Below are 27706 nucleotides of genomic sequence, written 5' to 3'. Positions count from 1 at the left end.
CCCTTAAAAGGGGGCCCGGAACCCCATACTCCCGGAGCACTCCCCACAGGACTCCCCGAGGGACACGGTCGAATGCCCTCTCCAAGTCCACAAAACACATGTAGACTAGTTGGGCAAACTCCCATGAACCCTCCAAAACCCTACAGAGTATAGAGCTGGTCCACTGTTACACGGCCAGGGCGAAAACCACACTGCTCCTCCTGAATCCGAGGCTCGACAATCCGGCGGACCCTCCTCTCCAGGACCCCCGAATAGACCTTACCAGGGAGGCTGAGGAGTGTGATCCCCCTATAGTTGGAGCCACCCCCGGGGCCCGGCCACCGAGGAGCTGTTTGACCACCTCAGTGACCTCCGCCCCAGAAATAGGCGCGTCCACCCCCAAGTCCCCACACTCTGCTTCCAAATCGGAAGGCGTGTCGGTGGGATTGAGGAGGTCTTCGAAGTATTCCTTCCACCGACCCAAGACGTCCCGAGTTGAGGTCAGCAGCGCACCATCCCCACCATAAATAGTGTTGATGCTGTACCGCTTTCCCGCCCGGAGCTGCCGGATGGTGGACCAGAATCTCCTCAAAGCCGTCCGGAAGTCGTTCTCCATGGCCTCGCCAAACTCCTCCCACGCCCGAGTTTTTGCCTCAGCAACCGCCAAAGCCGCATCCCGCTTGGCCTGCCGGTAGCTGTCAGCTGCCTCTGGACTCCCACAGGCCAAAACGGCCCGATAGGACTTCCCTTAGCATCCCTTACCACCGCTGTCCACCAGCGGGTTCGGGGATTGCCGCCGCGACAGGCACCGACCACCTTACGGCCGCAGCTCCGGTCAGCCGCCTCCACAATGGAGGCACGGAACATGGCCCATTCGGACTCAATGTCCCCCGCCTCCCCCGGGATATGGGAGAAGTTCTGCCGGAGGTAGGAATTGAAACTCTCCCTGACAGGGGGTTCTGCCAGACGTTCCCAGCAAACCCTCACTATACGCTTGGGCCTGCCAGGCCTGGCCGGCTTCCTCCCCCACCAGCGGAGCCAACCCACCACCAGGTAGTGATCAGTTGACAGCTCCGCCCCTCTCTTTACCCGAGTGTCCAAGACATGCGGCCGCAATTCTGATGACACGACTACAAAGTCAATCATCGAACTGCGGCCTAGGGTGTCCTGGTGCCAAGTGCACATATGGACACCCTTATGCCTGAACATGGTGTTCATTATGGACAATCCGTGACGAGCACAGAAGTCCAATAACAAAACACCGCTCGGGTTCAGATCAGGGGGGCCGTTCCTCCCAATCACGCCCCTCCAGGTCTCGCTGTCGTTGCCCACATGAACATTGAAGTCCCCCAGCAGAACAAGAGAGTCCCCAGGAGGAGCACTCTCCAACACCCCTTCCAAGGACTCCAAAAAGGGTGGGTATTCTGAACTGCTGTTTGGCGCATAAGCGCAAACAACAGTCAGAACCCGTCCCCCCACCCGAAGGCGAAGGGAGGCTACCCTCTCGTCTACTGCGGTAAACCCCAATGTACAGGCACCCAGCCTGGGGGCAATAAGTATGCCCACGCCCGCTCGGCGCCTCTCCCTGCGGGCAACTCCAGAGTGGAAAAGGGTCCAACCCCCCTCGAGGAGACTGGTTCCAGAGCCCAAGCCGTGCGTCGAGGTGAGCCCGACTATATCTAGTCGGAATTTCACAACCTCGCGCACCAGCTCAGGCTCCTTCCCCATCAGAGAGGTGACATTCCATGTCCCTAGAGCTAGCTTCTGTAGCCGAGGATCGGACCGCCACGGTCCCCGCCTTTGACTGCCACCCAGATCCCATTGCACCCGACCCCTATGGCCCCTCCCATGGGTGGTGAGCCCATGGGCGTTCAATGTTGATAAAATATTTGCGTGTATGCTTTGCAAACATTAACTTTGCTTAGCTTGCAAATGCATTAGCAAAAATGCAATTTTTTTTCTTAAACCTTTCTTAAACTGCGTTAGATTACCTAAGGTTGCGTTACCCTTATATTTTTTGACCCAGTGAAACTTTCCTCATAATGTATTGCTATGCATCTTCAGTAAGTGTTTATTCAGTCGGCGTTAAAATCTGGCAGGATCTGGCACACGGCAAAGTGCATCCAGGATGGTGTGCAAGTCACAGCTTTATGGGGTGTCAAAGGCAACAGCAAATGTTTCTTTTTCCAGAAGTTTTTATAGTAAATATAATATTTCATCTCATATTTATGAAGGATATATCCATATATCTTATTATATTTATGAATGTTTAAGGATAGTAAAATATTTACAATGTAGCAAATCATGTTTTTAATCCATTTTCCAACTTCTTACACCAGTCTTGGGTTTCGGAGCCTAATTTCTGAATGAGATGCTAAAATTAAATATATCTCCCAAGATTCCAAGCTACACAGAACACCCATGTGCCACACATGAGAACTCGACCCAGTTACAGTGCATGTGCAAAATGTTATAGGAAAAGACTCAGTGCTGTTATACTAGCAAAATGAGCTAGTGCATAGTATTAAATGCTGCATTGCCAATAATTGTCACACACGATTTTTTTGATGAAGATAATTATTTCTTGATGAAGGATTTGATTTTCTTTGATTATATTAATTATGATTGCACTCTTTGAAATATAAAATGGCTTATAGGTGTGGTATTTGTCAGGTTTCGCGGTGTAAGTGGATAAAGCACATGGGCAGGCAAGCGGGCAGGAACCAGGCAAGGAGGCGAAATACAGGGAAAATGGGGATTTATTATGGGTACAGAGACCAGGAAATGTCAGACATAGACTAACATCACCTAACATCAATGACGGACAAAAACTAAGGCAAGACATGGACTGAAATAGACAAGACTGGGCGAAAATAATCGGACACAGCTGGGCAAGATCAGGGAAGCACACGTGGATAATCAGGGGGCGTGGCACACATGAGGATCGGACGAGCCGGGCATGACAGTATCATTGAAGAATAAAGACGTTTAACCTTAAATTAAGGACAACACTCATCCTGGATATGCTTCGTTTAAGCTCCTCCCATCAGGGAAGGCCCTTCAAATCAATCTGTTCACATACAAACAGACTAAAAATAGCTTTTCCCCAACAGCCATAAACCTGCTGAACTCTGAAACCCCTATGATGATGATGATGATGATGATGATGAGGATGAGAACCCTTTATTGCTGTTGCAATACACCATGTCACTAGTCACAAGTACCAGCGAAAACACTGGCCATCAACCGACCATACATATACACAAACATCACAGTAGGGGGTAGACCAGTCGAGAGACAGGGGCAAACAGAGAGAAGAAAAGAAACAGAATAACATGAGGAGAGAGGAGGAGAATAAAAAACCAGCCCCCAGACTGTACTCCAGTGGGGAGGACATTGTAGGAACCGAAAAAAACACCTCAGCAACATAAGCACATGGTCACTACACCTTACAACGTAAAAAGACACGACTAGCAACAGGTGAGGGAAATGGGAGGTGGAGGTAGTCCAGCATAGACAGACAGCCATCCGGTCCTGCAGCCACGAGGGCGCTGGTCACAGACCCACCTGCTCACGCTGGGGGTATGAAGCGGCGAAGGTGTGGGATGGGGGGAGGGTGAGTCCTTGGGATGACCTCTCACTAAATATGTACAACAACCCATGTTAGTAACGTGCATCGCACTGTTTACGACTATGTGATCTATGATCTATGTTGGTGTACACTGGTGAAATAATAACCTGTATGTATGGCATATGGAGTCATAGGAGTGCCATAAAAATGAATAAATCTGTAAAAAAATTAAGGAAATAAATGTTGAATAAGAAAGCAAAATAAATACAAATAAAAATAACATAAAAAGGAAAACAAATTAAAAATAAAGGAGCAATTAAATAAATGCATTTCTTTATTTCTCTGGTCGTGCAAGCAGGAATCAGAATGAAGGTCGGGAAGTGACCTCATGACAATTGCTTTTAATTTAAATTTTTTCTTTTAATTTTACCTGATTTCTTTTAATTGTGCCATATTGCTTTGCTTTGCCGGATTGCTTTCACATTTACCGTGTTGCTTTTAAATGTTGCACTATTGCTTTAAATAAAGGGACAAGCTGTAAATCAACTGGCTTTGGGTACGCCTTCCTGCCCAGGCTGAGTAGTCAGTTCCATCGCACATGAATCCTACTTTGGCAAAATCAGTGTATCATTCATTCATTCCTTTTCTACGGAGCCCCTGAAGGGACATGAAGATAAAAATGAGAACATACTCTCAAACACTACTAAACATTACTGTTAAGAACTGCACAGTATCCGTATGAAGACAGATTTGATTTATGGACTAATAAGTATAAACCTAAACGATACGGACATGTCCTGTGAAATGTAAAATAACCAGTACATTTTTGGGGACAATTCACACCATGTAACTTCCATATTATGTTTTTTTTCTTTTTCTTTTTACTTTTATCATCCTACTTTGCCTTGAGGTGACCTGTCTGCTTCCGGCTAGCTACCTGAGGCTAATGTTGTGTGCACAGAACAAGACAGGAAAAAGGCATTTTCTCTCAGTGACAAATATAGACTCATTAAAGCTTATGATAAACTAAGAAAGACAAGCAGCGAAACTACAATAAGCTATATTTTAGGTACAGTACTGTACTGTATCATAGTATATTTTAAATATACACAGTTGAGCAATTTCATTTGTACAATACTGTAATTTGAAAAGCATTTGAAAGCACTTTACAGACGCTTCTCTACTTATGAACTTTCAACTTATGAACTTTCAGACATACAAACGAAGAGGACTGTAAGTCCAAGTGCCGCGCAGCAGCGTAGCGCGCGTACTCCCAGCATCCTAGTTCTGAGTACTTTTGTATACTCTTAAAATGATGTTGAATAACAACTTACGAACATTTCAAGTTACGAACGGCTGTTCGGAACATAACTCGTTTGTAAGTAGAGAAGAGTCTATATGGTTTTTTAGAAGGAATCTATAAAATTCAGTAAATAGCGAATCTGTCCGTTTACAGTATATTCATATAATAAATATACTAATGTCACTTAGATGGTAATCTGCCCGAGACTTAAAGAAAAAAATTGGTTATAAGGATCATCCACATATAGTGATCAGTTTTACCCAGACAGTCGTGTTAGTTAGTTATTTGTTAGTTATTGGGGGGATCGATAGCAATCAAGGTGGGACACAGGCTTTTATTTATAATTTACTTTACTTGTATCACCCATCACATATGTTTATGATTCTTATTAGATCTGGCAAGTTTCATATTAGAGTATATTGGTTATAGACATGAGCAAAAAAAAATAAATTCATGCATTAAAAAAGTTATTGAGGTGCAAAAATAATTCCTGCACAATTTTTCTTCTGCTACTTCTCTTTCCCTGCACATCCTCATAATTTCCAAGTTAATATAAGTTATTGTCCTCAACTAGTCAGCAACTTTATCCTTGCGCCTCCCCATTATGTCGACTTTGAAGGAAAAGTATCTAGTCTGGAGTAGATAGTATCTACTTAAAAAGGTTCCAGAACTGCCTCCAAGGAACTATAATCGAATCGAGTTCCAGCAGTGAAAACATGACAAAAGTCAAAATAGAATGTGAGCAATTGTTATCCATTTTTGATTTGAACACAAAATTGGAAAATGGAAAAGAAGTAAAATGCAAAATTCATGTGTGCTGGAACTGACTACTCGGCCTGGGCATGTAGGTGTGCCTAAAGCGAGCTGATTAACAGCCTGCCCCTTTATAAAAATCAATACCGCAAAATTAAAAGCGATATGGTAAAAGCAATACAGCAAAATGAAAAGCAATATGGCAAAAGCAAAAGCAATACAGCAAAATTAAAAGCAATACGGCAAAATTAAAAGCAATCCGGTAAAATTAAAAGCAATAATGAAAAGCATCAGTTAAATTATTCCTTTATTTTTAATTTCTTTTCCTTATTGGTTTATTTTCATTTATTTGACTTTCTTATTCAACATTTATTTCTTTATTCTTTTACATATTTATTCTTTTTTTATTGCACGCCCATGACTCCATACATAAAAGTAATTTTGTTGTGTTACACAATGACAATAAAGTGGTCGAACTTGAACCCAGGTATGTAGGATGTGTGTGATGAGCTGTTTACAACTTTAATCATCCTCTAATACAGCAGTTAAAACTGTTGCAACCTGCTCTTCGAACAGCAGAAGTGTTTGCAATGAACGTCAACACCCATCACTTTGAGCCATAAAAGCTAGTGATCTATGTCCTGAGTCTTGCTCCAGGGCACTCAGTTAGCACCTGGTTGGTTCACCCCAGGACAGGGGCACCTTAATGCATGGGCACACCTGGGCTGAAGACCAGGGGCCCCTTCTAAAAAGAGGCCACAACTAACATTTTAAACCCCTCAAGATCAACAACCCTATACCTTTATCCATTGGCTTTGTGTTGATCACTATATGGAGGACAACTAAATAAATATAAAAAGGTATGACACATTATATTATATATATATATATAATTAAAACATTATAAAATATTATGAAGGTATCTATACTGCATTATAGATAAGGACTTCATAAAACATTCATAATGCACAATAAACATGCCTATAATATGTTATGTATTCTTATAAATAGTTATAGCCATGTTTATACACTTTATGAAGACATTATTATTTGTTAGGAATGTGTTAGATTTCAGTCTCTGAATTCATAAAGTTCTTTTTTTTCATCTTTAATGCCATTTTCATGAATGAACACATCTTGACATATGGGGCAGGACACATAGCCTTATATAGTATTGTTGGGGCAGTATTGTTTGCTAATTTGCAATTCTTATGCACGCTTACTGCATTACACATTGGTGGCATTCAGCATGTTTACGCAATGTACCTACACAGTTTTCTGAAGTTAGATGTGTTTGAAGTAATGACATCACATACTGGTACGAGCCCAAAATATTCTTGATATGATTCTTATACCGACCTATATAATGCATTAAGAAGGTAGGTATAGTTACAGATAAGGCAGTCATAATGCATAATAAACAATGCCTATCATGTGTTATGTCTTTCTATAAATATAGTCATTATTTAATGTTTCATGAATGCATTGTAATGAGTGTATAAATTACTAAAAACGTGCCCTTAAGTAAAATGTTACCGAGATTTAAATAAGCACAGCAGGAGCAGGCCAGTTTGAAGACTTGGGGGTATACCAGAAAGCGGTGTGAGTTTAAATCTTATTACTGTCGACTTGAATAAACGCGACACAACATAAACACAATTTTCAGTTCCAGAAAGGCTGATAATAATTTGGGTGATTGATTTTAATCAAGTATGACTATTGGTTCTTTCCCATTGCCACCATGAACTGAGCCGTACCCAAACCAAAATGCAAAGAAACAGATTTCCAATGTAAATTACGTGAGCCATGCCCAACCCATACCTGTGCTCGTAAGCAGGGCTGAAAGCGTGACTAAACTGAGTTGGTTGTGTCGCCACCTTATTGGTTAAAATGCACGGAGACAAGAACGAACTGGTGTTGATATGCATAGATTATCTGAAGGAAAAAAGGGGCTATTCTATATATTATTCATTATTAGTAGTATCAAAAATCATGATATATTGATGCATTCCTGAGAACTTGGATCTTATCAACAATTTCATTCTTGTAAAAGTACTATGGAACAGCTGAACAGAATGAATTTTCAATGCAAATTTACGCAAACTAACGGCAATTCCGCTAGTGTTTGATGCTCACATAACACACCAGTTTTCACAGACGTGCTAGTGGAAATTAACACATAGTAAATCATGTTGTACTCAGTGTGAACAGCAAATAAGCGTCTCTGGAGTTATAAGTCACTGCTGCTCTCCAAACATGGCAACACCTTTACGGAGCCGATCTTTCGCCATTATGAAATCTAAGTGAGCTGGAACTGCACTGTAAGTAGTGTCAGTTATCAGTACAGATCAGGAACTACCTGGTTCTTGTAAACCAGTGGACTCCTGTTCTTGAAGAACTACAAAAAGCCATCATCAGCAGATTGCTGAAAAAAGGATCCGGCATGGAAATGCATGCAAAAAGCATGCGATTGCATGCGATTGCATGCTTTATGAGTTTGGAGATGGAAATATTAACAACTGTGTATGCCAATTATTAATTTATTTGAAAGAAAAAGACAAGATTGCAGCCACAAAAATGCTCAACTATTCAACAAATAAGTACATTACTTAAATTTTACTGAAAATATAATTGACCCGTGTGGCCAAAAACAATGTCTGCAAGTTAGTAGTAGGAGTAGTAGCACTTCACTGATCCCGAAGGAAATTCCTGATCCCGAAGGAAGTTGCAGCAGCACATAAAAAGTGACAATCACTGTACATATGCAATAGACACAGGACACAATACTGTACAAAAGATACAGTACAATAATACAAAATTGCAATATGCAAAATAATTTAAATACCATACTATTCGAGTGGACTGGTGACTAAGTGGGGGAGATGGGGTCAGGTGCTACAGGGGCTACACACACATACAAAGTAAAAATCACAAGCAATACGGGCCAATAAGCGTTGAGTGTTTCTGTACGCATACATATGTACTAGGTGGGAGTATATAAATAGTATCGAAGTGGTTCTTGCAATGAATCCCCAGGATTTGACAATAGCTAAAACAGAAAGTGCAGAAAGGTCACATTGTAGACTGTCAGTGATTGTTTAGTTATTATTCCTCTTTTTAGCAGCATATTACAATGAACAAGCAGCGGCAGTCACAATGGTTTCCATTACTTGCTGTATGTTGGCCTCAGCTGGGGCCACAAATAAGGCCACACCCCTTCTCATAGCGGAGCCAGTTTGGGATTACTTGCTAAACCTGCTTTCTGAAATACCTCCCAGGATTGGGATTGTTAAAAACACCTGCTTATCTTATTGTCCTTGTAGCAAATGATGTATGAAATACAGCTAGGACCGACGTGATGCTATTTTTTTCACATTCCCTTCATTTTCAGACCTTCAATAGTTCCTTAATTTCTGAGCGCAACAGGTGAGCATTGCAATTAGCAGGGTTTTGCTATAGCAGATTATAAATTCAAATTACATTAGCTGCTACTAAGTTTCAAAGCGTTTTTGCTGTCATTGCTGTAAAGATTCAGGTGCCACCCAGTGGTAGACATCAGGATTACACCCAGACAGCCACATTTATGTTTACGTTACATTTATTTATCTGATGCTTTCATCTAAAGCAACGTACAGACATGGATCAGAGAGCAGGGTCAGCCACTGCACCTGGAACAATTGGCAGTAAGAAACCCAATCAAGAGCCCAAGGATAACATTACTCTGCCAGCCATGGGATTAGAAACAATGACCTTTCACAGGTGAAGTTCTAATCTGCAGAGCCACAAACCAGCCTGCCCTCCTTGTCTGTAATTAGCTTGGGCGGTTATTGTCTTGCTCTAAGCTCCTACATGTGTGACACCTGTGCATTTGGCATTTTCCTTCATTCCCTTGAACTTCTGAGTTCATCGTGGAATTTAAATAAAATGGCAACAGCAATCGCTCCACTGCTCCCTGCCCAAACATTTAATGGTGTCCTGTTTTTGCAATGATTCTGTAGTAAATTATTAAAACAGATTAAAAGCAGTGATTGGGCATTTCAAGCTGTTGCCCCAAGGCTGTAGAATGATCTTCCTGCATCACTGCATTTTGCAGATCCAGTTGAAGGTTTTAAAAGGCAGCTTAAAACTTCAAACTTTTTCTCAGGCTTTCAAGAAAACCTGACCTTGTGAAATTGTGTTTTGTCATGATTTGTTTTCTACTTGCACTTACTGTGTATTTTTAAATTGTTGTTAGGTTTTGTGCTTTATGTTTCTATGTTCTCTGCATTTTAGTTTGTATTACACCTTACGACTGTCTAGGAAAGGCCCTTGATTAATAAACTTATATGCTTGCTTAAATGTAGGCATGGTCCATTTTTCTCCCCAAGAAATCTGGATTTCACTTTTATTTTAAAACCAAGGTCTACTTTATTAATGAGAGGTAAATATAGGAAAAGCTTATCATTTGAGGGCATTTAAAAATAAAAATAATTTAAAAAAAGACTTTTAATTCTGGTGATCATTCTCCTTGCACTTATCTTGGTCGGTATTAAGAATATGTATTCTATATCTTTCCCCTATAAAAAACATTTCAAGTTACTTACATGAATGTTCATCACAACAAAATTGCTTTCTTGTATTCTTAGATATTTATAGTTTGCTTTAAAACTTTGGCAGAGTGAAATAATCCATAAAATCACTTTCTTTGCTATTATTTGTGGCATGACATTGTTCGAATTATCTGATTCAGGTGATCAAGAATTCAACCATAACCAATATATGGGATGAACTGGAACAAATAGCAGCATATATGGTGTAAATAGGATGACGATGCGATAACACACTATAGTGAATAAGGATGCAGCTTTAAGCCCTCTAGTCACAACAGGTGTTCTGGTGTTGCAAAAAATAGACACAAGCAATTTCAGCAATATAAAAATTTATTTTAAATAGTATTCAATTGTGAATTATGTAAGTAGCTTGTATTAAAACATTGAACACTGAATATTACATTCATCCATGTGCCATCTTAAACAGTTTTACCAGTAATATTTGCAGTAAGAATATATCTAGTTCAAAACTGCTTTGAAACTTTCTCATGTAAAAAGAAAGATCAACTATGTTTTTTTGGGTGTTAAACGTGCTTTGGGTGGGATGGCGAACTGAACTAAGTGACACAGGGGTGTTGGTGGAAGCCCACCTACCAAAAGAGGAGGGTAAGAATGACAATGAAAAGCAGCCATTTTGGTGAGGGCACAACTGGAGACAAATAAGAGAACAAAATGTGCAGCCTGCAGAGATAGCAACATTAGGACAGAACCAAGGTGCAGGGTCAAGCATCAGGGTCTGAGGGAAATTAGTGTTACATTAGTGGTGTTAAGGTACAGCCAAAATGGATGATCATGCCTCTCCCTAGGTCAACAACATCTTCCACCTTCATACAGTATCCATCCATCCATTTTCCAAATCACTTATCCTACTGGGTCGCGGGGGGTCCGGAGCAGAAGCAATGGGCACGAGGCAGGGAACAACCCAGGATGGGGGGCAGCCCATCGCAGGGCACACTCACACACCAGTCACTCTCACATGCACTCCTACGGGCAATTTAGCAAGTCCAATCAGTCTCAGCATGTTTTTGGACTGTGGGGGGAAACCGGAGTACCCGGAGGAAACCCCATGATGACATGGGGAGAACATGCAAACTCCACACACATGTGACCCAGGCGGAGACTCGAACCCAGGTCCCAGAGATGTGAGGCAACAGTGCTAACCACTGCACCACCATCCTGCCCCCCCCCTTCATACAGTATATCTCCATAATTGTGGAAATGTTTGTGCTTTCCATTCAAAGATCCTGAGGTGTCATTGTTCTCCATGGACTGCAATATAAAGTCGTACCGATGTCATATTTCAACCTGCAGTATGAAGTATCCATTGAAAGGTATTTTATGCAGAAAATGTATGAACAGGTGGAATGAAATGGCCTAAAGCTTTCCGTTTGTTCGGTAAATGGCGAAGCTGTCCTACTTTTTCTTCTCCATGTCATGGCGACATATTCCTCCTAGCTTGTTAAACTTGGGCCCCAGGTTCTGAAGGAAGTTCAGACTGTCGTCATGGTTGCCCAACGACAGCTTGTCCAGTGAATGGACGCTGTTGCCTTCCCCCTCGTAGACATATTCACGGGGGCAGTATTCCAGATGCTCCTGCGAGTTCTGCTCCATGTCAAGCAACCTCTGAACGACCAGATCAAGAAAGTCGATCAGAGTGAATGTCTGCACAAGTATGTTACACTTCTGACGTTTGCCTCTCCCTCATTTGTTTTGGGCCTGCATATTTAAGGAGTGTTCATGACGTGAAGGAAAAATATTACGAGGACAATTGTGTGATGCCTGCCTGTTGAAAAAAGCTGAGGACACAAGAAGACTTTTGACGGCTTCTTCCCGGTAATTTTCAAGACATTACAGCTAGTCAGCCGCATGTTATAAACAGCATAGAACTTTATGATACTGTTTTTCCAGTTAGACCGGAAATCTTTATGTTACACAGCTTCATTATAACTTAAGTTAAAAAGAAATGTAGATTCTAGTTTTTTTTTCCCAGTCAATTTTTATCCATAATTACATTTATAGAAAAATATCCCCTGGCATGTATCCGTTTGTACATGTAGCCAGTTATTCAAATACATGCAATGTTCGCAATCTTAACATAAATTTTTGGGGGATGGGGGTTCAAAATGATATTCAGTGTGACATAGTATTTATGGGATTTACTAGATCAAAGCATTGATGTCATGGTTACGCACATTCAAAAGAGGAATATGCTGTATTTATGGTATTTTAAAGAATTCAGTTTTCATGTATACGTTCAGGATAATTCTACAGGCCTACTTTGTAAGCACACAGTTTAACTTCATATATGTAGATATTCTTCCTACCTTCTGGATGAACCCATAGACGAAACTGTCTGAAAACACGCTTTGGATTCTTGAGGATCTCAAAGTCCCATTCTGGAAATTATCGATATGTTACAGAGAGCGAATCAGCATCCAAGGAAACAAATGTGAATTTGCTGTTAATCATGGTTATGATGAGAATGAGAATGAAGAATGGATTTTGTGAGACTTAATCATAGCATTAGCATTATATGTATGACTGCGTGTAACCTATGTGTGTACAATAATTATGTATAACACAGTAGTCCCCCTCTATCCGCGGTATCAGTTTTTTTTCATTGTTCCTTCATCCTTTGAGGAGTATAAAAAGCATGATTTTCTTTGCTCCATCATCCCTTGATTTATCAATTATCATACATAAATACCCGAAAATCATGTTATATATGGGGGTCCGCTGATAGTTCGCTGTTATCTGTGGTTTCAGCAATCCTATGGATTGGGGGGGGCTACTGTATTATAATAGTATGTATTATGGTATAAGATTAATATTAAGATTCACAATATTGATTCTCAGTCCCAGGGGAACATTCTAGATACTATATTACAATTCACATACTAATCAATGCTGTTTTAACAAATGCCGTCAGCGTTAGATTACGTCTTTGCTGTGTTATTGTGTTTTAAAAATCTGTCTTTTCAATCACTTCTCTCTGTTACCAGTAACACAGCACTTACTCTCATGCTGTTTACTCCACTGACATACTGCACCCTCGGAACGTCTTCGCTGTACACATCCTACAGACAAATCACAATGTCATCACAGAGCAGGGCGCCTAAAATGTGCTAAGTGTGATCCCAAACAATGGAGCTGCAGTTTATGGAGAAAAGGGCACTTTTGGAGTATGAAGCCTGTGTCAATAGACAATGTTATGCCAGAAGGCTGGGGGTCAAAGTTCCTCGATAAGCTGTAAGGGTCAGGTATGATGCTGTCACTCACCATTCCTCTTGCATGGCTTGGCAGGGTCATGCCATTCCCATAGTGTCTGACATCAGATGTCTGAGAGAACGGTCGGAGCTAATAAAAGAGAGGAGAAAATTGCTAGGCCTGACTGCAAGGCAAGAGTGAGACTGAGCTGCATTTATTTTCATATTTTTCCAAAACGTTTTACCACATACAAAAAACAGTTTACACTCACTCCATGCACTTTTGCCGAAACCTGGGGATTAGAACTTTAATTAGCCTGGCATCGATCATAAAGATTTAAAAATAAACCCGTTGGTGCCAATCTCATCTGCCATGCCAGACTTATTTGTAGCAACAGTATGCGTGGGAGAACATGAAGGACTCAGATAATCACTGGTATGTTCGGTTATGCAGTAGCTTTCAAATATGGAAATATGCCAGCTTTAACTGGAAATAATTTATGACATAACGCCACTCACCAGCTCTTTGGCATGACTTTCATATCTGAAGCTATTACAAAACACACCCTTGGCACTCTTTTTGTAACTGAGCAAATGAATTTAATAAACTGGTAATACTGTAGGCAGATTTAAGCTGGTTTTCATTCAGAAGGAGGCAGTTTTGAGCCCAGAATTAATAACCGTGTGTGTTCTGCGCCTTGCCAGACTCGGGTAATTGCTGCAGATTAGCAGATGCTTAGAAGGACAGAGTGTGGGGTCTGAAGATCCCCGTGCCAGGGAAGGCCCTCTGGGCAGGGGGGCGAAATCCCCGTCGGCACTTAGGTGAGACGGCAGGCTGGGGCAAAGGAGGTCAGCATGGGGAGAGGGATCAGCGGGAGCATGGAGGTCAGCATGGGGAGAGGGATCAGCGGGAGCGTGGCGGTCAGCATGGGGAGAGGGATCAGCGGGAGCGTGGAGGTCAGCATGGGGAGAGGGATCAGCGGGAGCGTGGAGGTCAGCATGGGGAGAGGGATCAGCGGGAGCGTGGAGGTCAGCATGGGGAGAGGGATCAGCGGGAGCGTGGAGGTCAGCATGGGGAGAGGGATCAGCGGGAGCGTGGCGGTCAGCATGGGGAGAGGGATCAGCGGGAGCGTGGCGGTCAGCATGGGGAGAGGGATCAGCGGGAGCGTGGCGGTCAGCATGGGGAGAGGGATCAGCGGGAGCGTGGCGGTCAGCATGGGGAGAGGGTTCAGCGGGAGCGTGGAGGTCAGCATGGGGAGAGGGATCAGCGGAAGCGTGGAGGTCAGCATGGGGAGAGGGATCAGCGGGAGCGTGGAGGTCAGCATGGGGAGAGGGATCAGCGGGAGCGTGGAGGTCAGCATGGGGAGAGGGATCAGCGGGAGCGTGGAGGTCAGCATGGGGAGAGGGATCAGCGGGAGCGTGGAGGTCAGCATGGGGAGAGGGATCAGCGGGAGCGTGGCAAGCAGCCTGGGGCTTCTGGAGCAACACCAAGAAGACTTGGCAGGGATGCCATTCGTTAGCACGCCGATGTCGCTAGTGTGTTTATGGCATCTGCATTTAAACAACAGACAAATGCTTGCTTCCACCCTACCGGCAAAGTTTGATACTTCGGTCCATCTGTGATTGTTCGAGGACTGGAGGGAGCCATCAACAGTTCTGGGTCAGTCTGGGGGAAAGGGGTAATTATGATAACATCTCAAGTTTTGCAACATGATATGATCAAACGTACAAAAGCACTTCTGCTCCTGTGATTAGATCTGCTTATTCCTGGGTACGCCCGACACAGGAATCCAGCAGAGTGCAGTGGAATCCACCTCACCTTACACTGCGTGCCTCCGCATTCCTCATTGTATTTTATCATTGTCTGACTCCCCTCCTCTTGCATGGACGTAGGCATGTGTTTCTTCAGCACGCAGAAGAACAGCAGACACAGCAGCACTGAAAGCGAGTCAGCGGTACGTTACACTGTTGCCTCGGCAACATGAGAGTTCCCTTGTTTTCGAAAGGGATGTCCCAGTTTAGACTGAATTAAAAAAAATGGATTTGAAAAATGGGCAGGCATCCCTATGTTTTGTAGGGATGTCCCAATCCGACCATTAAATATCTATATCTGCCGATTCCAATCTGATCTTTTACAGTAGGTGTCAGTGTATTCCTCGTTTGACTAAACCTTGCAGTTTCTCAGTATTCTCCCCTATGATGTTTCTGCAAGCACCTAATTATATTTGTTGTATTAAATGACGCTGTTAGTACCTCCTCTCGAAAGGATGACATTGCAACCATTACAGGTAGCTGTTCTGCTGCTTTTGAGTTTCCGGCTGAGAGAATTTTCATGTAGTTGACATCTCGATAATCAATAATTCCAAACTATGTGCCTCATGTTTACTACAGTGTCTGACAGAACCAATCTGCACAACTGATGTAAATGAGGCAGACACGGGAAATTAAATAGATTAGGCTTTGGAATGGGATTAGCCATATCAATGCCTGGATGGTACCTGATTCCAGTCTTTGATATCATCACACATTATAGTCTAACTGTATTCTAGCATCTAACCATAAAACATAAATAAACATAGACAAGACGGCATCTGCACGTGATTATGAGACGGCATGGCATGTGCCTTTGAAAGGTGTTCTGGGCGTGGGAAAGTGTTTGGCTCACATGGCAGCAGCAGTAAGCCACAGATGAGAGTGAGTGCCCCCTTTCCACCCAGCGAGGCGGACGGCGACATGAGCTTCTGACACATATTCTCCTTCCCGCAGTTGCAAACCACCAGACTGAGGTCTTCATCGGCTCCTTTGCCCTGATGATCGAGGACCCTGAGGGGGACTGAGTAGTTTCCGTACGCCAGGCTCTTCAGGCTCACCAGGGTGGCACTATTACCTTTTGGGAGGGGGGAGCAGAGAGTGAACTGGCGTGAAGGGGAGAGTCACCATGGAGACCGAATCCCAGCATCATCGGCGCGATACTGGAGGAAACTTCCTGCGAATTCTTTCCTCAGTGCTGCTGTATAACAAATTGAGATCCACATATCCACACCGAGTTGGTGTTTAGCGCTAGCTTAAAATATGCAGTATTAAAACAACAGTACATATACATAAGTAATTCTTTCTTTAAATTACACTCCTCGCATCAAAATGAGAGTAATCACGCAGATAGGCCATTTTTCTGTGATACATTTTTAAATAATGCTACAAAATTTGAAATTTGCGCACATCAGAAGAAGGCATTTTTATGTAAACTGAAGACACTCTGTAGTATGTAGTTCTGTATTTTCAACCCCCCCCCATCCCCCCAGATCACTTACCTATGTCAGGGTCTAATTTCCAGCGACTCTTCACATTGGGATCATTCCCACGCAGGGAGAACACGAAGGGGCCACTGAACGGGTGTCCGTCCTTGTCGTCTGCTACAATTTCCACCTTGCTCTCCCTGTTCCCACACAGCACTAGAGTGTTGTTAATCAAGTATGGCACGTTGTCATTGATATCGTTGAGGTGAATCAGCACGGTGGCCGTGCCTGTGCTGGGAGGCTGACCTGAAACACAGTGGCAGGGCATTGGGGAGACTGGCTGGTATTGCGTATTGACTGAAAGAGTTGCAAATTCTGTTTGAATGACAGGAAAGAGTCCTTAAAGAGCCTTTGTTAAGATTTTTTTAGAAGATTTTTAAGTATACTTCACACTTTTCCTATTTCATTCAGTACACAATTTACGAGAAAACATATCTTACAGTTTAAAGATACAACTTTTGTAAGTAATTTTTCCCCTCAGACACTGTGCATTAATATTTTGAACACCAAGGCGGCTTACCGTCATCAATCGCACGCATCACAATGGCGTAAGTATTATTGACCACATGCGGAGACTCCCGATCCATCTTTTTTACAGTTGTTACAACACCTGTCTTTGAGTCAACTGATACATAGTTCTCTGGATCCGTTACCTTTTCATACCTTTTTTGCCAGGGGAAAAAAAAAAAACAGATGTAGTCTGAGATATTATGAGTCAAGTTACCTGTATTTTGCTTCAAATGTAAAAATTGTTAGTCGCTCAAGTCAAGACACATTATGAAAATTGCACCACAGTTTAAATACTGAGCAAAACAGCGGCACTTCAAGTGCATAATACTCACCTTAGTTTTGAAACATCTGAATCCTCGTCGGTGACCTCTGGCGTGTACAGCCGGACGCCAGGCGGCGATTCCTCTGTCTGATATACTTCGTTTCTGACCTTCTTGAACTCTGGCGGGTCATTGGCGTCTTTAATCGCAACAGCCACATTGACGGTCTGTGGTTTTGGTTGGGTCTTTTGCGAGTCAGAGTCACATACAAACAATGCGTCCTCATTCTCTACGGCTATCTGCAGGTTTGCTAGCGTCGTCTTCTCATAGTCGTTTGCCTAAGAAGAAGCACAACACCGTTGTTATCCTAAAAACACAATACTGTATTTCAATACTATGCTAAAATGGTCAGCTGAGTTTCCCATAAACTGAGTAGGTATTTTTTAACATTTAATAGTTTAGTTTAATTTAATTTAGTTCCCTGTAATGATACTTATTGATGAAGAATCATCTTCAGCTATTTAATGAGGCAATATTACGTTTGTTTTCTTTTAAAGAATTTGTAGTTAATAATGTTTTTATATGCCACCTGTCAGGCATAATTCAGTAAATTGCCAATTGAAAGTATACTAACCTGGACGACAATTAATACACCTTCATTAGTCTTTGGGTCCCTTACAATCTTGTAGTTGCCTTCCTCGTTGCCTTTCACGATTGTAAATTTTGCCTGTGATGCAGTTGTGTTGGGTGTATCCTTGTCCTCCACCTTCATTCGGAGAATTTCCTGATTGGTGGTCAGTTCCATCGCTTCAGCTTTATACTGCAAATAGTGTTATACTGTTACACTGTAACCATTGCACCATTGTGCATCCATTGCACTTTTTTGGACACGGCAGCAGCAGTGTTCACCTCCACTCAAACCAAGCCATTTGAGGAGGGGGATGAAGTGACTATTTCAGTGGGACCCTAAGAACCACAAACCCGCTCCTGCTGTTTCTGGAGTCTTACATGAACCCAGGACTGCTCCAAACATAAACAAGTACAGTAATGCAATATTTGTACTGAAATTCTGTTACCTTAAGCATAAATGGAAAACACACAGAGAGCCTAATATGAGTTATGCCTAATGTCTTGGAAAAACCATACTGCAAGAACATGATGTGGCACTTAACTGATGTTTACCTGGTTGTTTGTTTATGATTTTTTATATATCTTCCAAACCTTAAATTACAGACCTAAAAATTTTACACTTATTGTATCCCACTGAAGCAAACCCATATTGTTTCTGAGCAGTGTTGCCATGGTCCATGCACACTCATTTTCTAACTGGAATGGGCACTGAGGATAAGTTCTCGCTCACCTCAGTCTGTGTGAACACGGGCAGATGAGTATTGCCATCCAAAATATTGATGTTGACAGTTGCAGTTGAGGAGAGTGTGGGACGTCCGTGATCTCTGGCTTCAATAAGGACTTTGTATTTCTTTTCTTTCTGTAAGATGTAGACATACAGCCACAATGTTAACTTTGTCCATTGTGTGTATAGTACCACTCAAAAGTTTGGACACATCTGCCCATGCAAAGGTTTATTTGTACTGCTCTCTACATTTTAGGATAATTATAAAGACGAAACTATAAGCATGGAAGGGGCTGTATATTTGCTTGGGTTATGTTCTTTTCTACTAGGTCTTACCATTTATTTGTTTTTCATCCAGTGTACTGTATAACATGCACAAAGTCAGCCATGCTACACTATATGGACAAAATTATAGGGACTCACCTATTACTCATTGAATTCAGGTGCTTACTGCAGACCCAAATTCATGTTTACAAACATTTCTGAAAGAGTGGGTCATTCCGAAGAACTCCATGAATTCAAGTCTGGTACTGACATGGGATGCCACCTTTGCAATGAGTCAGTTTGTGATATTTATTCCCTGCTAAACATCCCATAGTCAACCGTAGGTGGAACTATTGCAAAATGGAAGCATTTAGGAAAAAAGAAACTCAGCCATAAAAACAGCAGACCTCATAATATAACAGACGGGGGGTTGCCAAGTGCTGGGCTGCATGGAATGCCAAAGTCACCAACGCTCTGTTGACTCAATAACTGCAGAGTTCCAAACTTCATCTGGCACTAACTCCGGCACAAACACTGTGCACCGGGAGCTTCATGGAATGGACTTCCATGGCCGAGCAGCTGCATGCAAGCTTCACATCACCAAGCGCAATGCCAAGCGTTGGAAGGAGTGGTGTAAAGTACGCCACCACTGGACCCTGGAGCACTGGAAACATGTTCTGTGGATTTATAATCACGCTTCTCTGAGTTTCAGTCTGATAGACGAGTCTGGGTTTGGCAGATGCCAGGAGAATGTTACCTGCCTGACTGCATTGTGCCAACTGTAAAGTTTGGTGGAGGAAGGAGGATGGTATGGAATTGTTTTTCATGGGTTGGGCCCTTAGTTCCAGTGAAGGGAACTCTTAATGCGTCAGCAGACCAAGACATTTTAGACAATTCTATATTTCCAACTTCGTGAAAACAATTTGGGGAAAGCCCTTTTCTGTTCCAGCATGACTGTGCCCCAGTGCACAACCCAGTCAGGTCATGATATATATTAGATATTATCAAGATGTTATAAATACCTAACTGTCCTAGTAGGATTTTCTTGAGATTGACTCGGTTGCTTCATAGAGCAAAAGCCATGGTTTGAAGAGCTTACAAAGCATCAAACGGATCTTATTGTTGAAAAATATCAGTCAGGAGAAGGGTACAAAAAAATTCCGACTTCCTGGATCTGTCCTGACTGCTCTTGGGCACTGAGCGGGGAAACAGCACAGGAGCCGGGAAATCAGGCAAACTAAAGATTTAATTCTAAAAAGCAACAAGGAACACGATATACCATAAAATACGGACGTTAGACTAGTTGACTGTACTGGGGAAAACATATCTAACGCAGACTTAAATACATTGGATTAATGACAGCAACAAGAAACAGCTGGTAAACACAGGAATTCCACACGGGGTAGAACTCGCTTCTAGCGGGTTTACCACTGCGTGCCATCTGTCCCCTCTAACTGATTCAGAATGCAGCAGCTCGACTTGTTTTCAACCTTCCCAAGTTCTCCCACACCACTCCTTTGCTGCGCTCTCTCCACTGGCTTCCTGTAGCTGCCCGCATCAGATTCAAAACACTGATGCTCGCATACAAAGCTAAAAAGGGTCTGGCACCATCCTACCTAATAGACCTCATCACACCCCGTACTGCGCCCCAATCTCTCCGATCCTCCAGCACTGCTCGACTGGTCCCACCACCCTTCAAGGCACAAGGACGACACACATCTCGGCTCTTCTCTGTCCTGGCACCTAGTTTGTGGAATGAACTCCCCCTTGATGCCCGAACAGCGGAAACCTTGGCTGTCTTCAAGCGACAACTCAAAACTTTCCTTTTTCAGAAATACCTGAAGTAGTACTCTGTATTCTTACCCAGCTCTTTTCCTTGTGTGTGTATACAAAAAAAAAAAAAAAAAAATTGTTGCACTTTCTCAACAGAGTATTCAGATTGATGGTATTCATTGCCTGGGTCGTTATTGAGCTAGTATCGGAAAAATTCATCGCAGTGTCTTGAAGCACTTATGTAAGTCGCTCTGGCTAAGGGCGTCTGCCAAATACTGTAAATGTAAATGTTAATGTAAATGACGGGCGTGGCACACGGGAGGATCGGATGATCGGGGCATGACACATTTATCATGGTTTCATTTTCAATATCACAAAAAACTTGCATTTCAACAGGGGTGTGTCAACTATTTATATCCACTGTGCAATTATTTTTGTGTTCCGTGAAGCGGAATGTCTTGCATGCAAGTTAATGCATGTTGTGTACTGTAAATGTAATTTTTAATGCTATTTTGAATTACATGAATTCAAATAAGTATGATTTAAATGAATGACTTTTAAAAAAACAAAATGTATACAGTTGATACAATCTGAATAATAAAAATTGGATTACAGTATTATAAAGTTAACCTATGTTTTTACAGTCGTACTACTGTGTTACTATTACAGTAACACTTAGCTACTGTAAAAACAAAATAGTTAAAAACTAAATGTATGGTGCAGCGTTGCCAGTAAGCTACTGTAAAAATCTTTTGCAGTGTCGAACAGTGTGACCCTGTGCTGTGACCACCAAGCTATGAAGAGCAAGATGAGGTTGCTAAAGGGAAGCACTCCAATGTACAGTACCTGTACTTGTTTGCAAATGGCAAATAAAACTTGTTTGTTTGTTGTTTAAAGTTGAAATATACTTGTGGAATGTATAATAAACAGTATGAACCTATACATTTGGTCAACATATTTTATGCATCTCTTTCATCTATAGATAGTGAACATGATATCGCATGGGTGTCATGATGATCTCACAGTACAAGATAAAATGATGAGATCGATGTGAGGCCAGTGTGTGATTTCAAATTGATCTTGCAGTGGTATCGCAGGAGTTTCATGGTATAAGATAACCTATGAGATCAGTACGAGATCACAGTGAGATCATATTCTAGACTGGGAAAGAAAGGTTCATAAAGACATGGTTGGGTGAGTTTGGTGTGGAAGAACTTGACTGGCCTGCACAGAGCCCTGACCTCAACCCCATCGAACACCTCTGGGATGAACTAGAGAAAAGAGTTTGTGAGCCAGGCCTCCAACATCAGTGCCTGACAAATGCCACGCAAATGCTGTCCTGGAATAATGGACAGAAATTGCCATGTATACACTCCAAAATCTATTGGAAATCCTTCCCAAAAGAGTGGCAGCTGTTATATCGATGCCTATGGATTTAGAATGCGATGTCATAAAAGTTCCTATAAGTGAAATGGCCAGGTGTCCCAATACTTTTTCCATATAGTACAATTTATGGTTAACTGCATGTTTTTTGACAATGGAGGACAATGGGAGTTACTCTTGTTAATCTCTCTGAGTTAAGCTTGTTAATCTCTTTGAGTTGACATACATGCCTGGGTGACAACAATGAACTGTGATGACAAGCAGATAATGCCAGAGGTACTCTGCCCTGAACTTAAGTAAGAAACAACTTCCCACATTTAAGAACAATGGTAATGTTCACCTGGGTAAACATTTATGATGTTTGAAGCAACAGTTCTCAAACTACTTAAAATGTTTCGTGAGTTATTTCAATCACTATGCAAATGCTTCAGTTGACCAGCTCCTCAGCCTTTGTTACATTTACTGCAATAGGTTTATGTTAGCAAAATTTGATGAAGAAACCTATTTTGTCACAACATCGAGTACTTACATCGTAGTCGAAACAGCCTGTAAGTGTCAGCTGCCACAGATCGGTGCCATTCAAGTGTTTGAGGCCAATACTCGGGGAGGATGGCTCCTGGAGAACCACCCGCATGGAGATCTTAGAGTTGTCTGTGTCCTCCTCATCTGCATCCATTGCTCGTATATTGATTGGAAGAAGGCCTGGGGAGCAAACAGTGAGGGAAATTAGCAAGACAGGCTAGAACCTTACCTATTAGATGGAGGGGCTCAGAAACGAGGTAAAAAACAAGGGACATCTTACCCCCTTTCGTGGTCTCTTTTACATCTGCATTAATTACAGGCCTGTCGAAGACAGGCGCATTATCGTTAATGTCTTTTATTGCCACGTCAAACGCTAGTGTTCTGTCCACGATTGCATTAGTTATCCTGTCAAGAACGTCAAACCGAACCTGTTCCAAGCAGGAGAAAGAAAAGTTAGGGATCATTTTCATGTGGTAGATCATCTTAAGTCTTAACAAGGATTAACGTAACCAAATAAAACATTAAATTAAATAAAAGAGGACATTTTAATTGCAGTTATTTTATGAAATGCATCGTGCCAACCCTAACCCTAACCCCTAACCCTAACACACATATATTCATTAGTTTATTTGTTTTAATGATTTCCCATCAGTGTTTATAAGCATTTCAATATATGCAGTATATTTGTTAAATGTACTACAGATATATAAATTATAGAATATATATGACATAAATATGTGTACAAGAATTCGTGGGGGTCGGGGTAGCTGTAGTGTCTGGATGCTCACATGGAATGTTGGGTTTTTCTCCCGATCGATGGGTTTATTCACGTAGACCACACCAGTTTGATCATCGATGGAAAACACGCCCATTGGAGGTTCTGTCACCCCTTCTCCACTGATGAAGTATTTCAGTTTGTAATTAATTTCTTGATCATTAAAAAGCTGTAGAGATAAAAGCAAACCAAAGGGCCGTCATTTGGCATATCCACAGTAAAGCTGTTGGGAAGGAAAGTGGTGAGATATCACACTGACTTTAGTTGCCTCTTTCGGGAATGGGCCTTTGTCTTCTTCCTGGAGCTCGATTGTTGACAGAACCCATCTTCTTTTGGAACGCCTCAGCGTTTCCTTTCATATGAGAAAGCAGGCAGGAGCCACGTTTACGTCACCTTTACATAGAGATCTCGGTAGGCAGAATCGCTTAAAGTCGGCATTGTACAAACCATCTTTTCCCACATGTGTCCAAAGCAATGCATCACAGTTACCTGATGGGACAGGAAAGGCAAAATTACTGGGGAAATATGGCATGGGGTCAGTTCAGTGTGGGAGGAAGACAAGTTAATCAATGTGGCTTGAAAACATTCTACATAATTCCTAAATTCCATTGTGCTCAATGAAGATATTAGGTAGTCTCTATTCACAAGAATACCCTGGGGTGAAAGTGTACCTACCCTGTCATTATTCACATTCCAGAGCACCCAAATCTCTATCGCATACCCACTTCACTTTCGAAATGTCCCTTACAACAGAGGTAAGAACTGCTCTGTACTTCAGTAAAAAACTTCCCTCAGTCCCAAACAATCGCAATGTTCACCTGGGTTAACATCTCTGATGTTCCAGTTTGAAGCAACAGTTCTCAACCTACTTTTAAATATTTTGGGAATTATTTCGATCACTGTGAAAATGCTTCAGTTGAACTAAACAAACTATAAAAACAGCATCCTTGTATCATTCATCCAACATTGGTCACACACCCTCACGTTTTCAGACCATATTACTCATGATATAAATGATCATAGCATATAAACAATAGTATTAAATATAATAAGAATATTTCTAAAATGTCTTAAATTGGATTGAATGTCTGGTTAAGGACAGGTTTTTTATGCATTGTGCAGTTACTGCTAATAATCAGGAGCATGCATTTTCATCAGCAAAGTGTCTCAAGTAAGTGTAGAGAAAACACTGGGCAGGGAGAAGGGAGGCCCCCCCAGTCCCGGCAGCAAGCAGCGACAGCGCTTCCCCACTGAGTTGTAGCACCACTCCAACGGCAAACATCTCTTGGTAAAATGTAGACTATGTGGACCATTGCACCAAAGGACTAATTGCAGGTTAGACTTGTTTCCCGTGTTTCAAACCATGTTTCGGCTCACTATTGCACACTTTTCAGCTGTTAGTTTAAAAGCAGCTGGGCGTATGAGGATATCCTCAGAATATGCGAGGTGTACATGTGGATCCCCAGGAAATGCAGTGTGTTACATGCCGAAAAAAAGAATAAATAATGCTCAAAATATTACCTAAAGAAGATATTTAAAGTGTATGGAGGTTGCAATCTACATTTTCCTCACTACCTGTTACCTGATTACCAGTTTCATTTTCATGGCAAGTCATAAACCTGGTGTTTCGATGACTTTTAGAGAAAACTCAGAATCATTGTATTATTATTATTGCTATATAATATTAATCAGATTTTGGCAGTATGGTGGCTCAGTGTTGGGCACTGTAAGTGAGCATGGCAACATGCTCTGCTCATTTCCTCACCCAGTCTAGAAACACATTAATTTTCTGGGAATTCTACATTTCCCATAGTGAATGACTGTGGCTGTTGTGCCTTCTGACGGACCGGCATCCACCAGGATGCTCCCTGTCATGTATTTTGATAGGGGGTCCAGGTTGGTGGATATGGAAGATGGATATTTGCTTATTTGCTTATTCTTTGCCTGTCGTGTGAAATCACTCTGTCGACCACAGGATGGAACCCATGACTGTTCCAACACAGGTGTGCTAATCCTACTCAACAGAGCCAAAAATAAATCGGAGAACATTCCAACATGTTGAGAAATAATGCAAAATGAAGCAAAAATAGTTAAGCCTATTTGCCACTTTAAAGTACTACAAAAATAATATTTTTTCAGTCTGCGTTGCCTGTCCTCCAACAGCAGAGAAAAAAGTAATTTGTGCAGTTTTTAGAGATATTATACAGCGACGCTAGATGTGAAATTTAAGATATTTAAATCCTACCCAATTATATTAATGAACAACTTTAGCAAATGAAACCAAAATCCCAAGACGCCCAAGCAATTAAACAATTCAAGTTTCGCAAAAAGAAAAAACTGGTTAAAGGCAGCAGTACATCTCTGGGAGTAATGTTAGTTATAAAAAATAACCAAAAAACAACCGATATTCGTCTATGTTAACGACCGTGATTAATGGTACATTACAGTTTACAAGAATGAATATCAGTAGGCCTAAATATTTTTAGTGACCAAGCAGTGTGAATCATGTTTGATTAATTAATGATGATGACACTATTTTTGCAGATAATATAATTCACATTTTATGTCACATAGTTTTCAGTTCTAAAATATTTCCCACAGGTATGCACATGTCAGTGTGTGTATATGTATTTATGAAGTGCTTTTACACACCAAGATACAGTATGAACTCTTTGCAGAACTAAGAGTGTTGTGTAATATTTTCATAACCAGTCAGATCATGAATTTTCTAAGAACTTAAGCTGAAATGTAAAATTATGTTTGGCCGTATTTTTCTTTTCTTTTTTTCCAGATTACAATGCAGCACAAAAGGTCTTTCAGATCCAGGTGTAACATGTCATACTAGGGCACTTTATTTTTCGTGTTTAGCGTAAGTTCACATTCACAGTCAGAAATGTCTGCAAAGGCTTGTGAAGCAGACTTTGAAAACTTCAACTCTGCTGTAAATTCACTGCAAATTATTTTTCTTTTTTTCTCTATGTTTACTGGTGATCATTAACGCTAATCTGCTTTCCCCTGCTAACACATTTGCGATACTTGTATATCCAGCCTGAGTGTTTATTGAGTGGAACAGTCAAGAACAGGTAAGATGTTTTTTTTTTAATTATACATCTGATTTAAACTACAATCACACATTTGCGCCAGAAACTCACAGCGAGGAGAAGCAGGGCAATGAAGGAGCTCTTCATGGTGATCACTTCGTCAGGGGTCCTTGACCAGTGAAGACTTGACCGGAACCGACTGGTGTGAGATGTGGTGACTTGAACCTAGATGAACTCCAGAGTCCACCCGCCTTCACGTTAGCTCCCCAGTGCTTTGTGTGTCATGCCGTCAGTAAACAGCCTGAGATAATAGCCGCATAACTTCAGAGAGCAAAGCTGGGACCAGTCAGGGGCAGGTCCAGGAACTATTTGCATCTACAAAGTCCCACCCCATGTCAGCCAACATGCGCAATCAGTTTTTTTCACATTGCTTTGTGTGTATTTTGGCACTATCAGCAAATATTTTTCTGTTTCGAGTCTGGAACTTTTTAACTCTGCTGTCTGTCTGTATTATAATGTCACATTTATGTATATGGAATTGTGTTCCCTGTGGTGGAAGTGTAAGCACAAGGCTAGTGGAATGGACACGTATAACAAAAAATGACAGGGAAGCCATTTTACGAAGGTGTTACTATAAGTAAAAGTGTAGACAGATAGACAGGCACAGATACAAAAACTTAAAACACCCGAGACTAGCAAACTTATCCAAACAACCAGGTAAACAGGCAAAAAAATACTCATTTGGTGCAATGATTTCTAGCAACTTTATGACAATAGATGGGCAGCTATGATCAGCACTGAACCAGATACATTGCTCCCCGGAAGTGCATTTCTTGCTGGCATTCCTCCCCAACCTGTCCTCCGGATCAGGTCTTTGTTTTCTGCAGATCTTACCTTCCGCTTTGACAGGTCATCAGTTGGGCCCAGATTTTTAGCATGGATTCAGACAATGAAACACACCACCACAGTCATTTCCCTCAGTCCTACCTCTGTTCTTTCAGTGATGAAGCTTGATAATCTTTCCTTATGCTATCACCACAAGCCACTGTTAAATGGCCATTTCTCAAGCATTTCTGCTCTTCACACAGAAGCAATTTTGCCATGTGAGAGAGGGACCTGCCCTGCAG

At 41.8% G+C, this 27706-nt stretch overlaps 2 protein-coding genes and 1 long non-coding RNA gene across 8 annotated transcripts in view; 1 reads left to right on the top strand and 2 right to left on the bottom strand.

Moving 5' to 3' along the window:
- Positions 1-21789, top strand: part of LOC125745561 (uncharacterized) — a 32716-nt gene extending 10927 nt beyond the window's left edge. The window contains exon 3 of the long non-coding RNA XR_007398700.1: positions 21617-21789. This is a non-coding gene — a long non-coding RNA (uncharacterized LOC125745561). The remainder of the gene's footprint in view (positions 1-21616) is intronic.
- On the bottom strand, positions 10508-27673 carry cdh26.1 (cadherin 26, tandem duplicate 1). 2 transcript variants are annotated; one of them, XM_049018511.1, is made up of 19 exons: positions 27567-27673; positions 26691-26880; positions 23986-24027; positions 23798-23890; positions 23552-23707; positions 23044-23191; positions 22771-22943; positions 18828-18956; positions 18102-18287; positions 17540-17805; positions 17218-17360; positions 16713-16943; positions 16067-16288; positions 15221-15339; positions 14993-15067; positions 13475-13552; positions 13213-13272; positions 12520-12591; positions 10508-11818 (listed from the first exon to the last, which is right to left on the bottom strand). In XM_049018511.1, the coding sequence occupies exons 2-19, from the start codon at positions 26724-26726 to the stop codon at positions 11609-11611; spliced, it is 2439 nt and encodes an 812-aa protein (XP_048874468.1). In that variant the 5' UTR covers positions 26727-26880; positions 27567-27673; the 3' UTR covers positions 10508-11608. The 2 variants fall into 2 exon arrangements, with proteins under 2 accessions (XP_048874468.1, XP_048874467.1); XM_049018510.1 differs by having other exon boundaries at positions 27474-27659.
- LOC125745553 (hepatitis A virus cellular receptor 1-like) lies at positions 14141-14986 on the bottom strand. Of its 5 annotated transcripts, none has more exons than XM_049018542.1 (3): positions 14683-14986; positions 14359-14610; positions 14141-14250 (listed from the first exon to the last, which is right to left on the bottom strand). In XM_049018542.1, the coding sequence occupies exons 1-3, from the start codon at positions 14832-14834 to the stop codon at positions 14220-14222; spliced, it is 435 nt and encodes a 144-aa protein (XP_048874499.1). In that variant the 5' UTR covers positions 14835-14986; the 3' UTR covers positions 14141-14219. The 5 variants fall into 5 exon arrangements, with proteins under 5 accessions (XP_048874499.1, XP_048874502.1, XP_048874498.1 ...); XM_049018545.1 differs by having other exon boundaries at positions 14395-14610; XM_049018541.1 differs by having other exon boundaries at positions 14179-14286.
- Positions 27674-27706: the final 33 nt, after the last annotated feature.

This window comes from Brienomyrus brachyistius, chromosome 6 (genome assembly GCF_023856365.1).
Source record: "Brienomyrus brachyistius isolate T26 chromosome 6, BBRACH_0.4, whole genome shotgun sequence".
Classification (NCBI taxonomy): domain Eukaryota; kingdom Metazoa; phylum Chordata; class Actinopteri; order Osteoglossiformes; family Mormyridae; genus Brienomyrus; species Brienomyrus brachyistius.
Note: the sequence above shows the minus strand (reverse complement) of the source record. Positions and strands in the feature narration are given on the sequence as shown.

Coding starts and splice junctions, on each gene's coding strand:
- LOC125745553 (XM_049018541.1), bottom strand. CDS start 14,834: ATGCTGACCTCCACGCTCCCGCTGATCCCTCTCCCCATGCTGACCTCC. Junction 14,611..14,682: donor ATCCCTCTCCCCATGCTGAC/CTCCACGCTTCC, acceptor CCCCATGCTGAC/CGCCACGCTCCCGCTGATCC. Junction 14,287..14,358: donor ATCCCTCTCCCCATGCTGAC/CTCCACGCTCCC, acceptor CCCCATGCTGAC/CTCCATGCTCCCGCTGATCC.
- cdh26.1 (XM_049018511.1), bottom strand. CDS start 26,726: ATGAAGAGCTCCTTCATTGCCCTGCTTCTCCTCGCT. Junction 18,957..22,770: donor CAGGCTGTTTCGACTACGAT/GTAAGTACTCGA, acceptor TACATCTTACAG/AAAGAAAAGAAATACAAAGT. Junction 18,288..18,827: donor CCGTGTTCACACAGACTGAG/GTGAGCGAGAAC, acceptor CACTATTTGCAG/TATAAAGCTGAAGCGATGGA.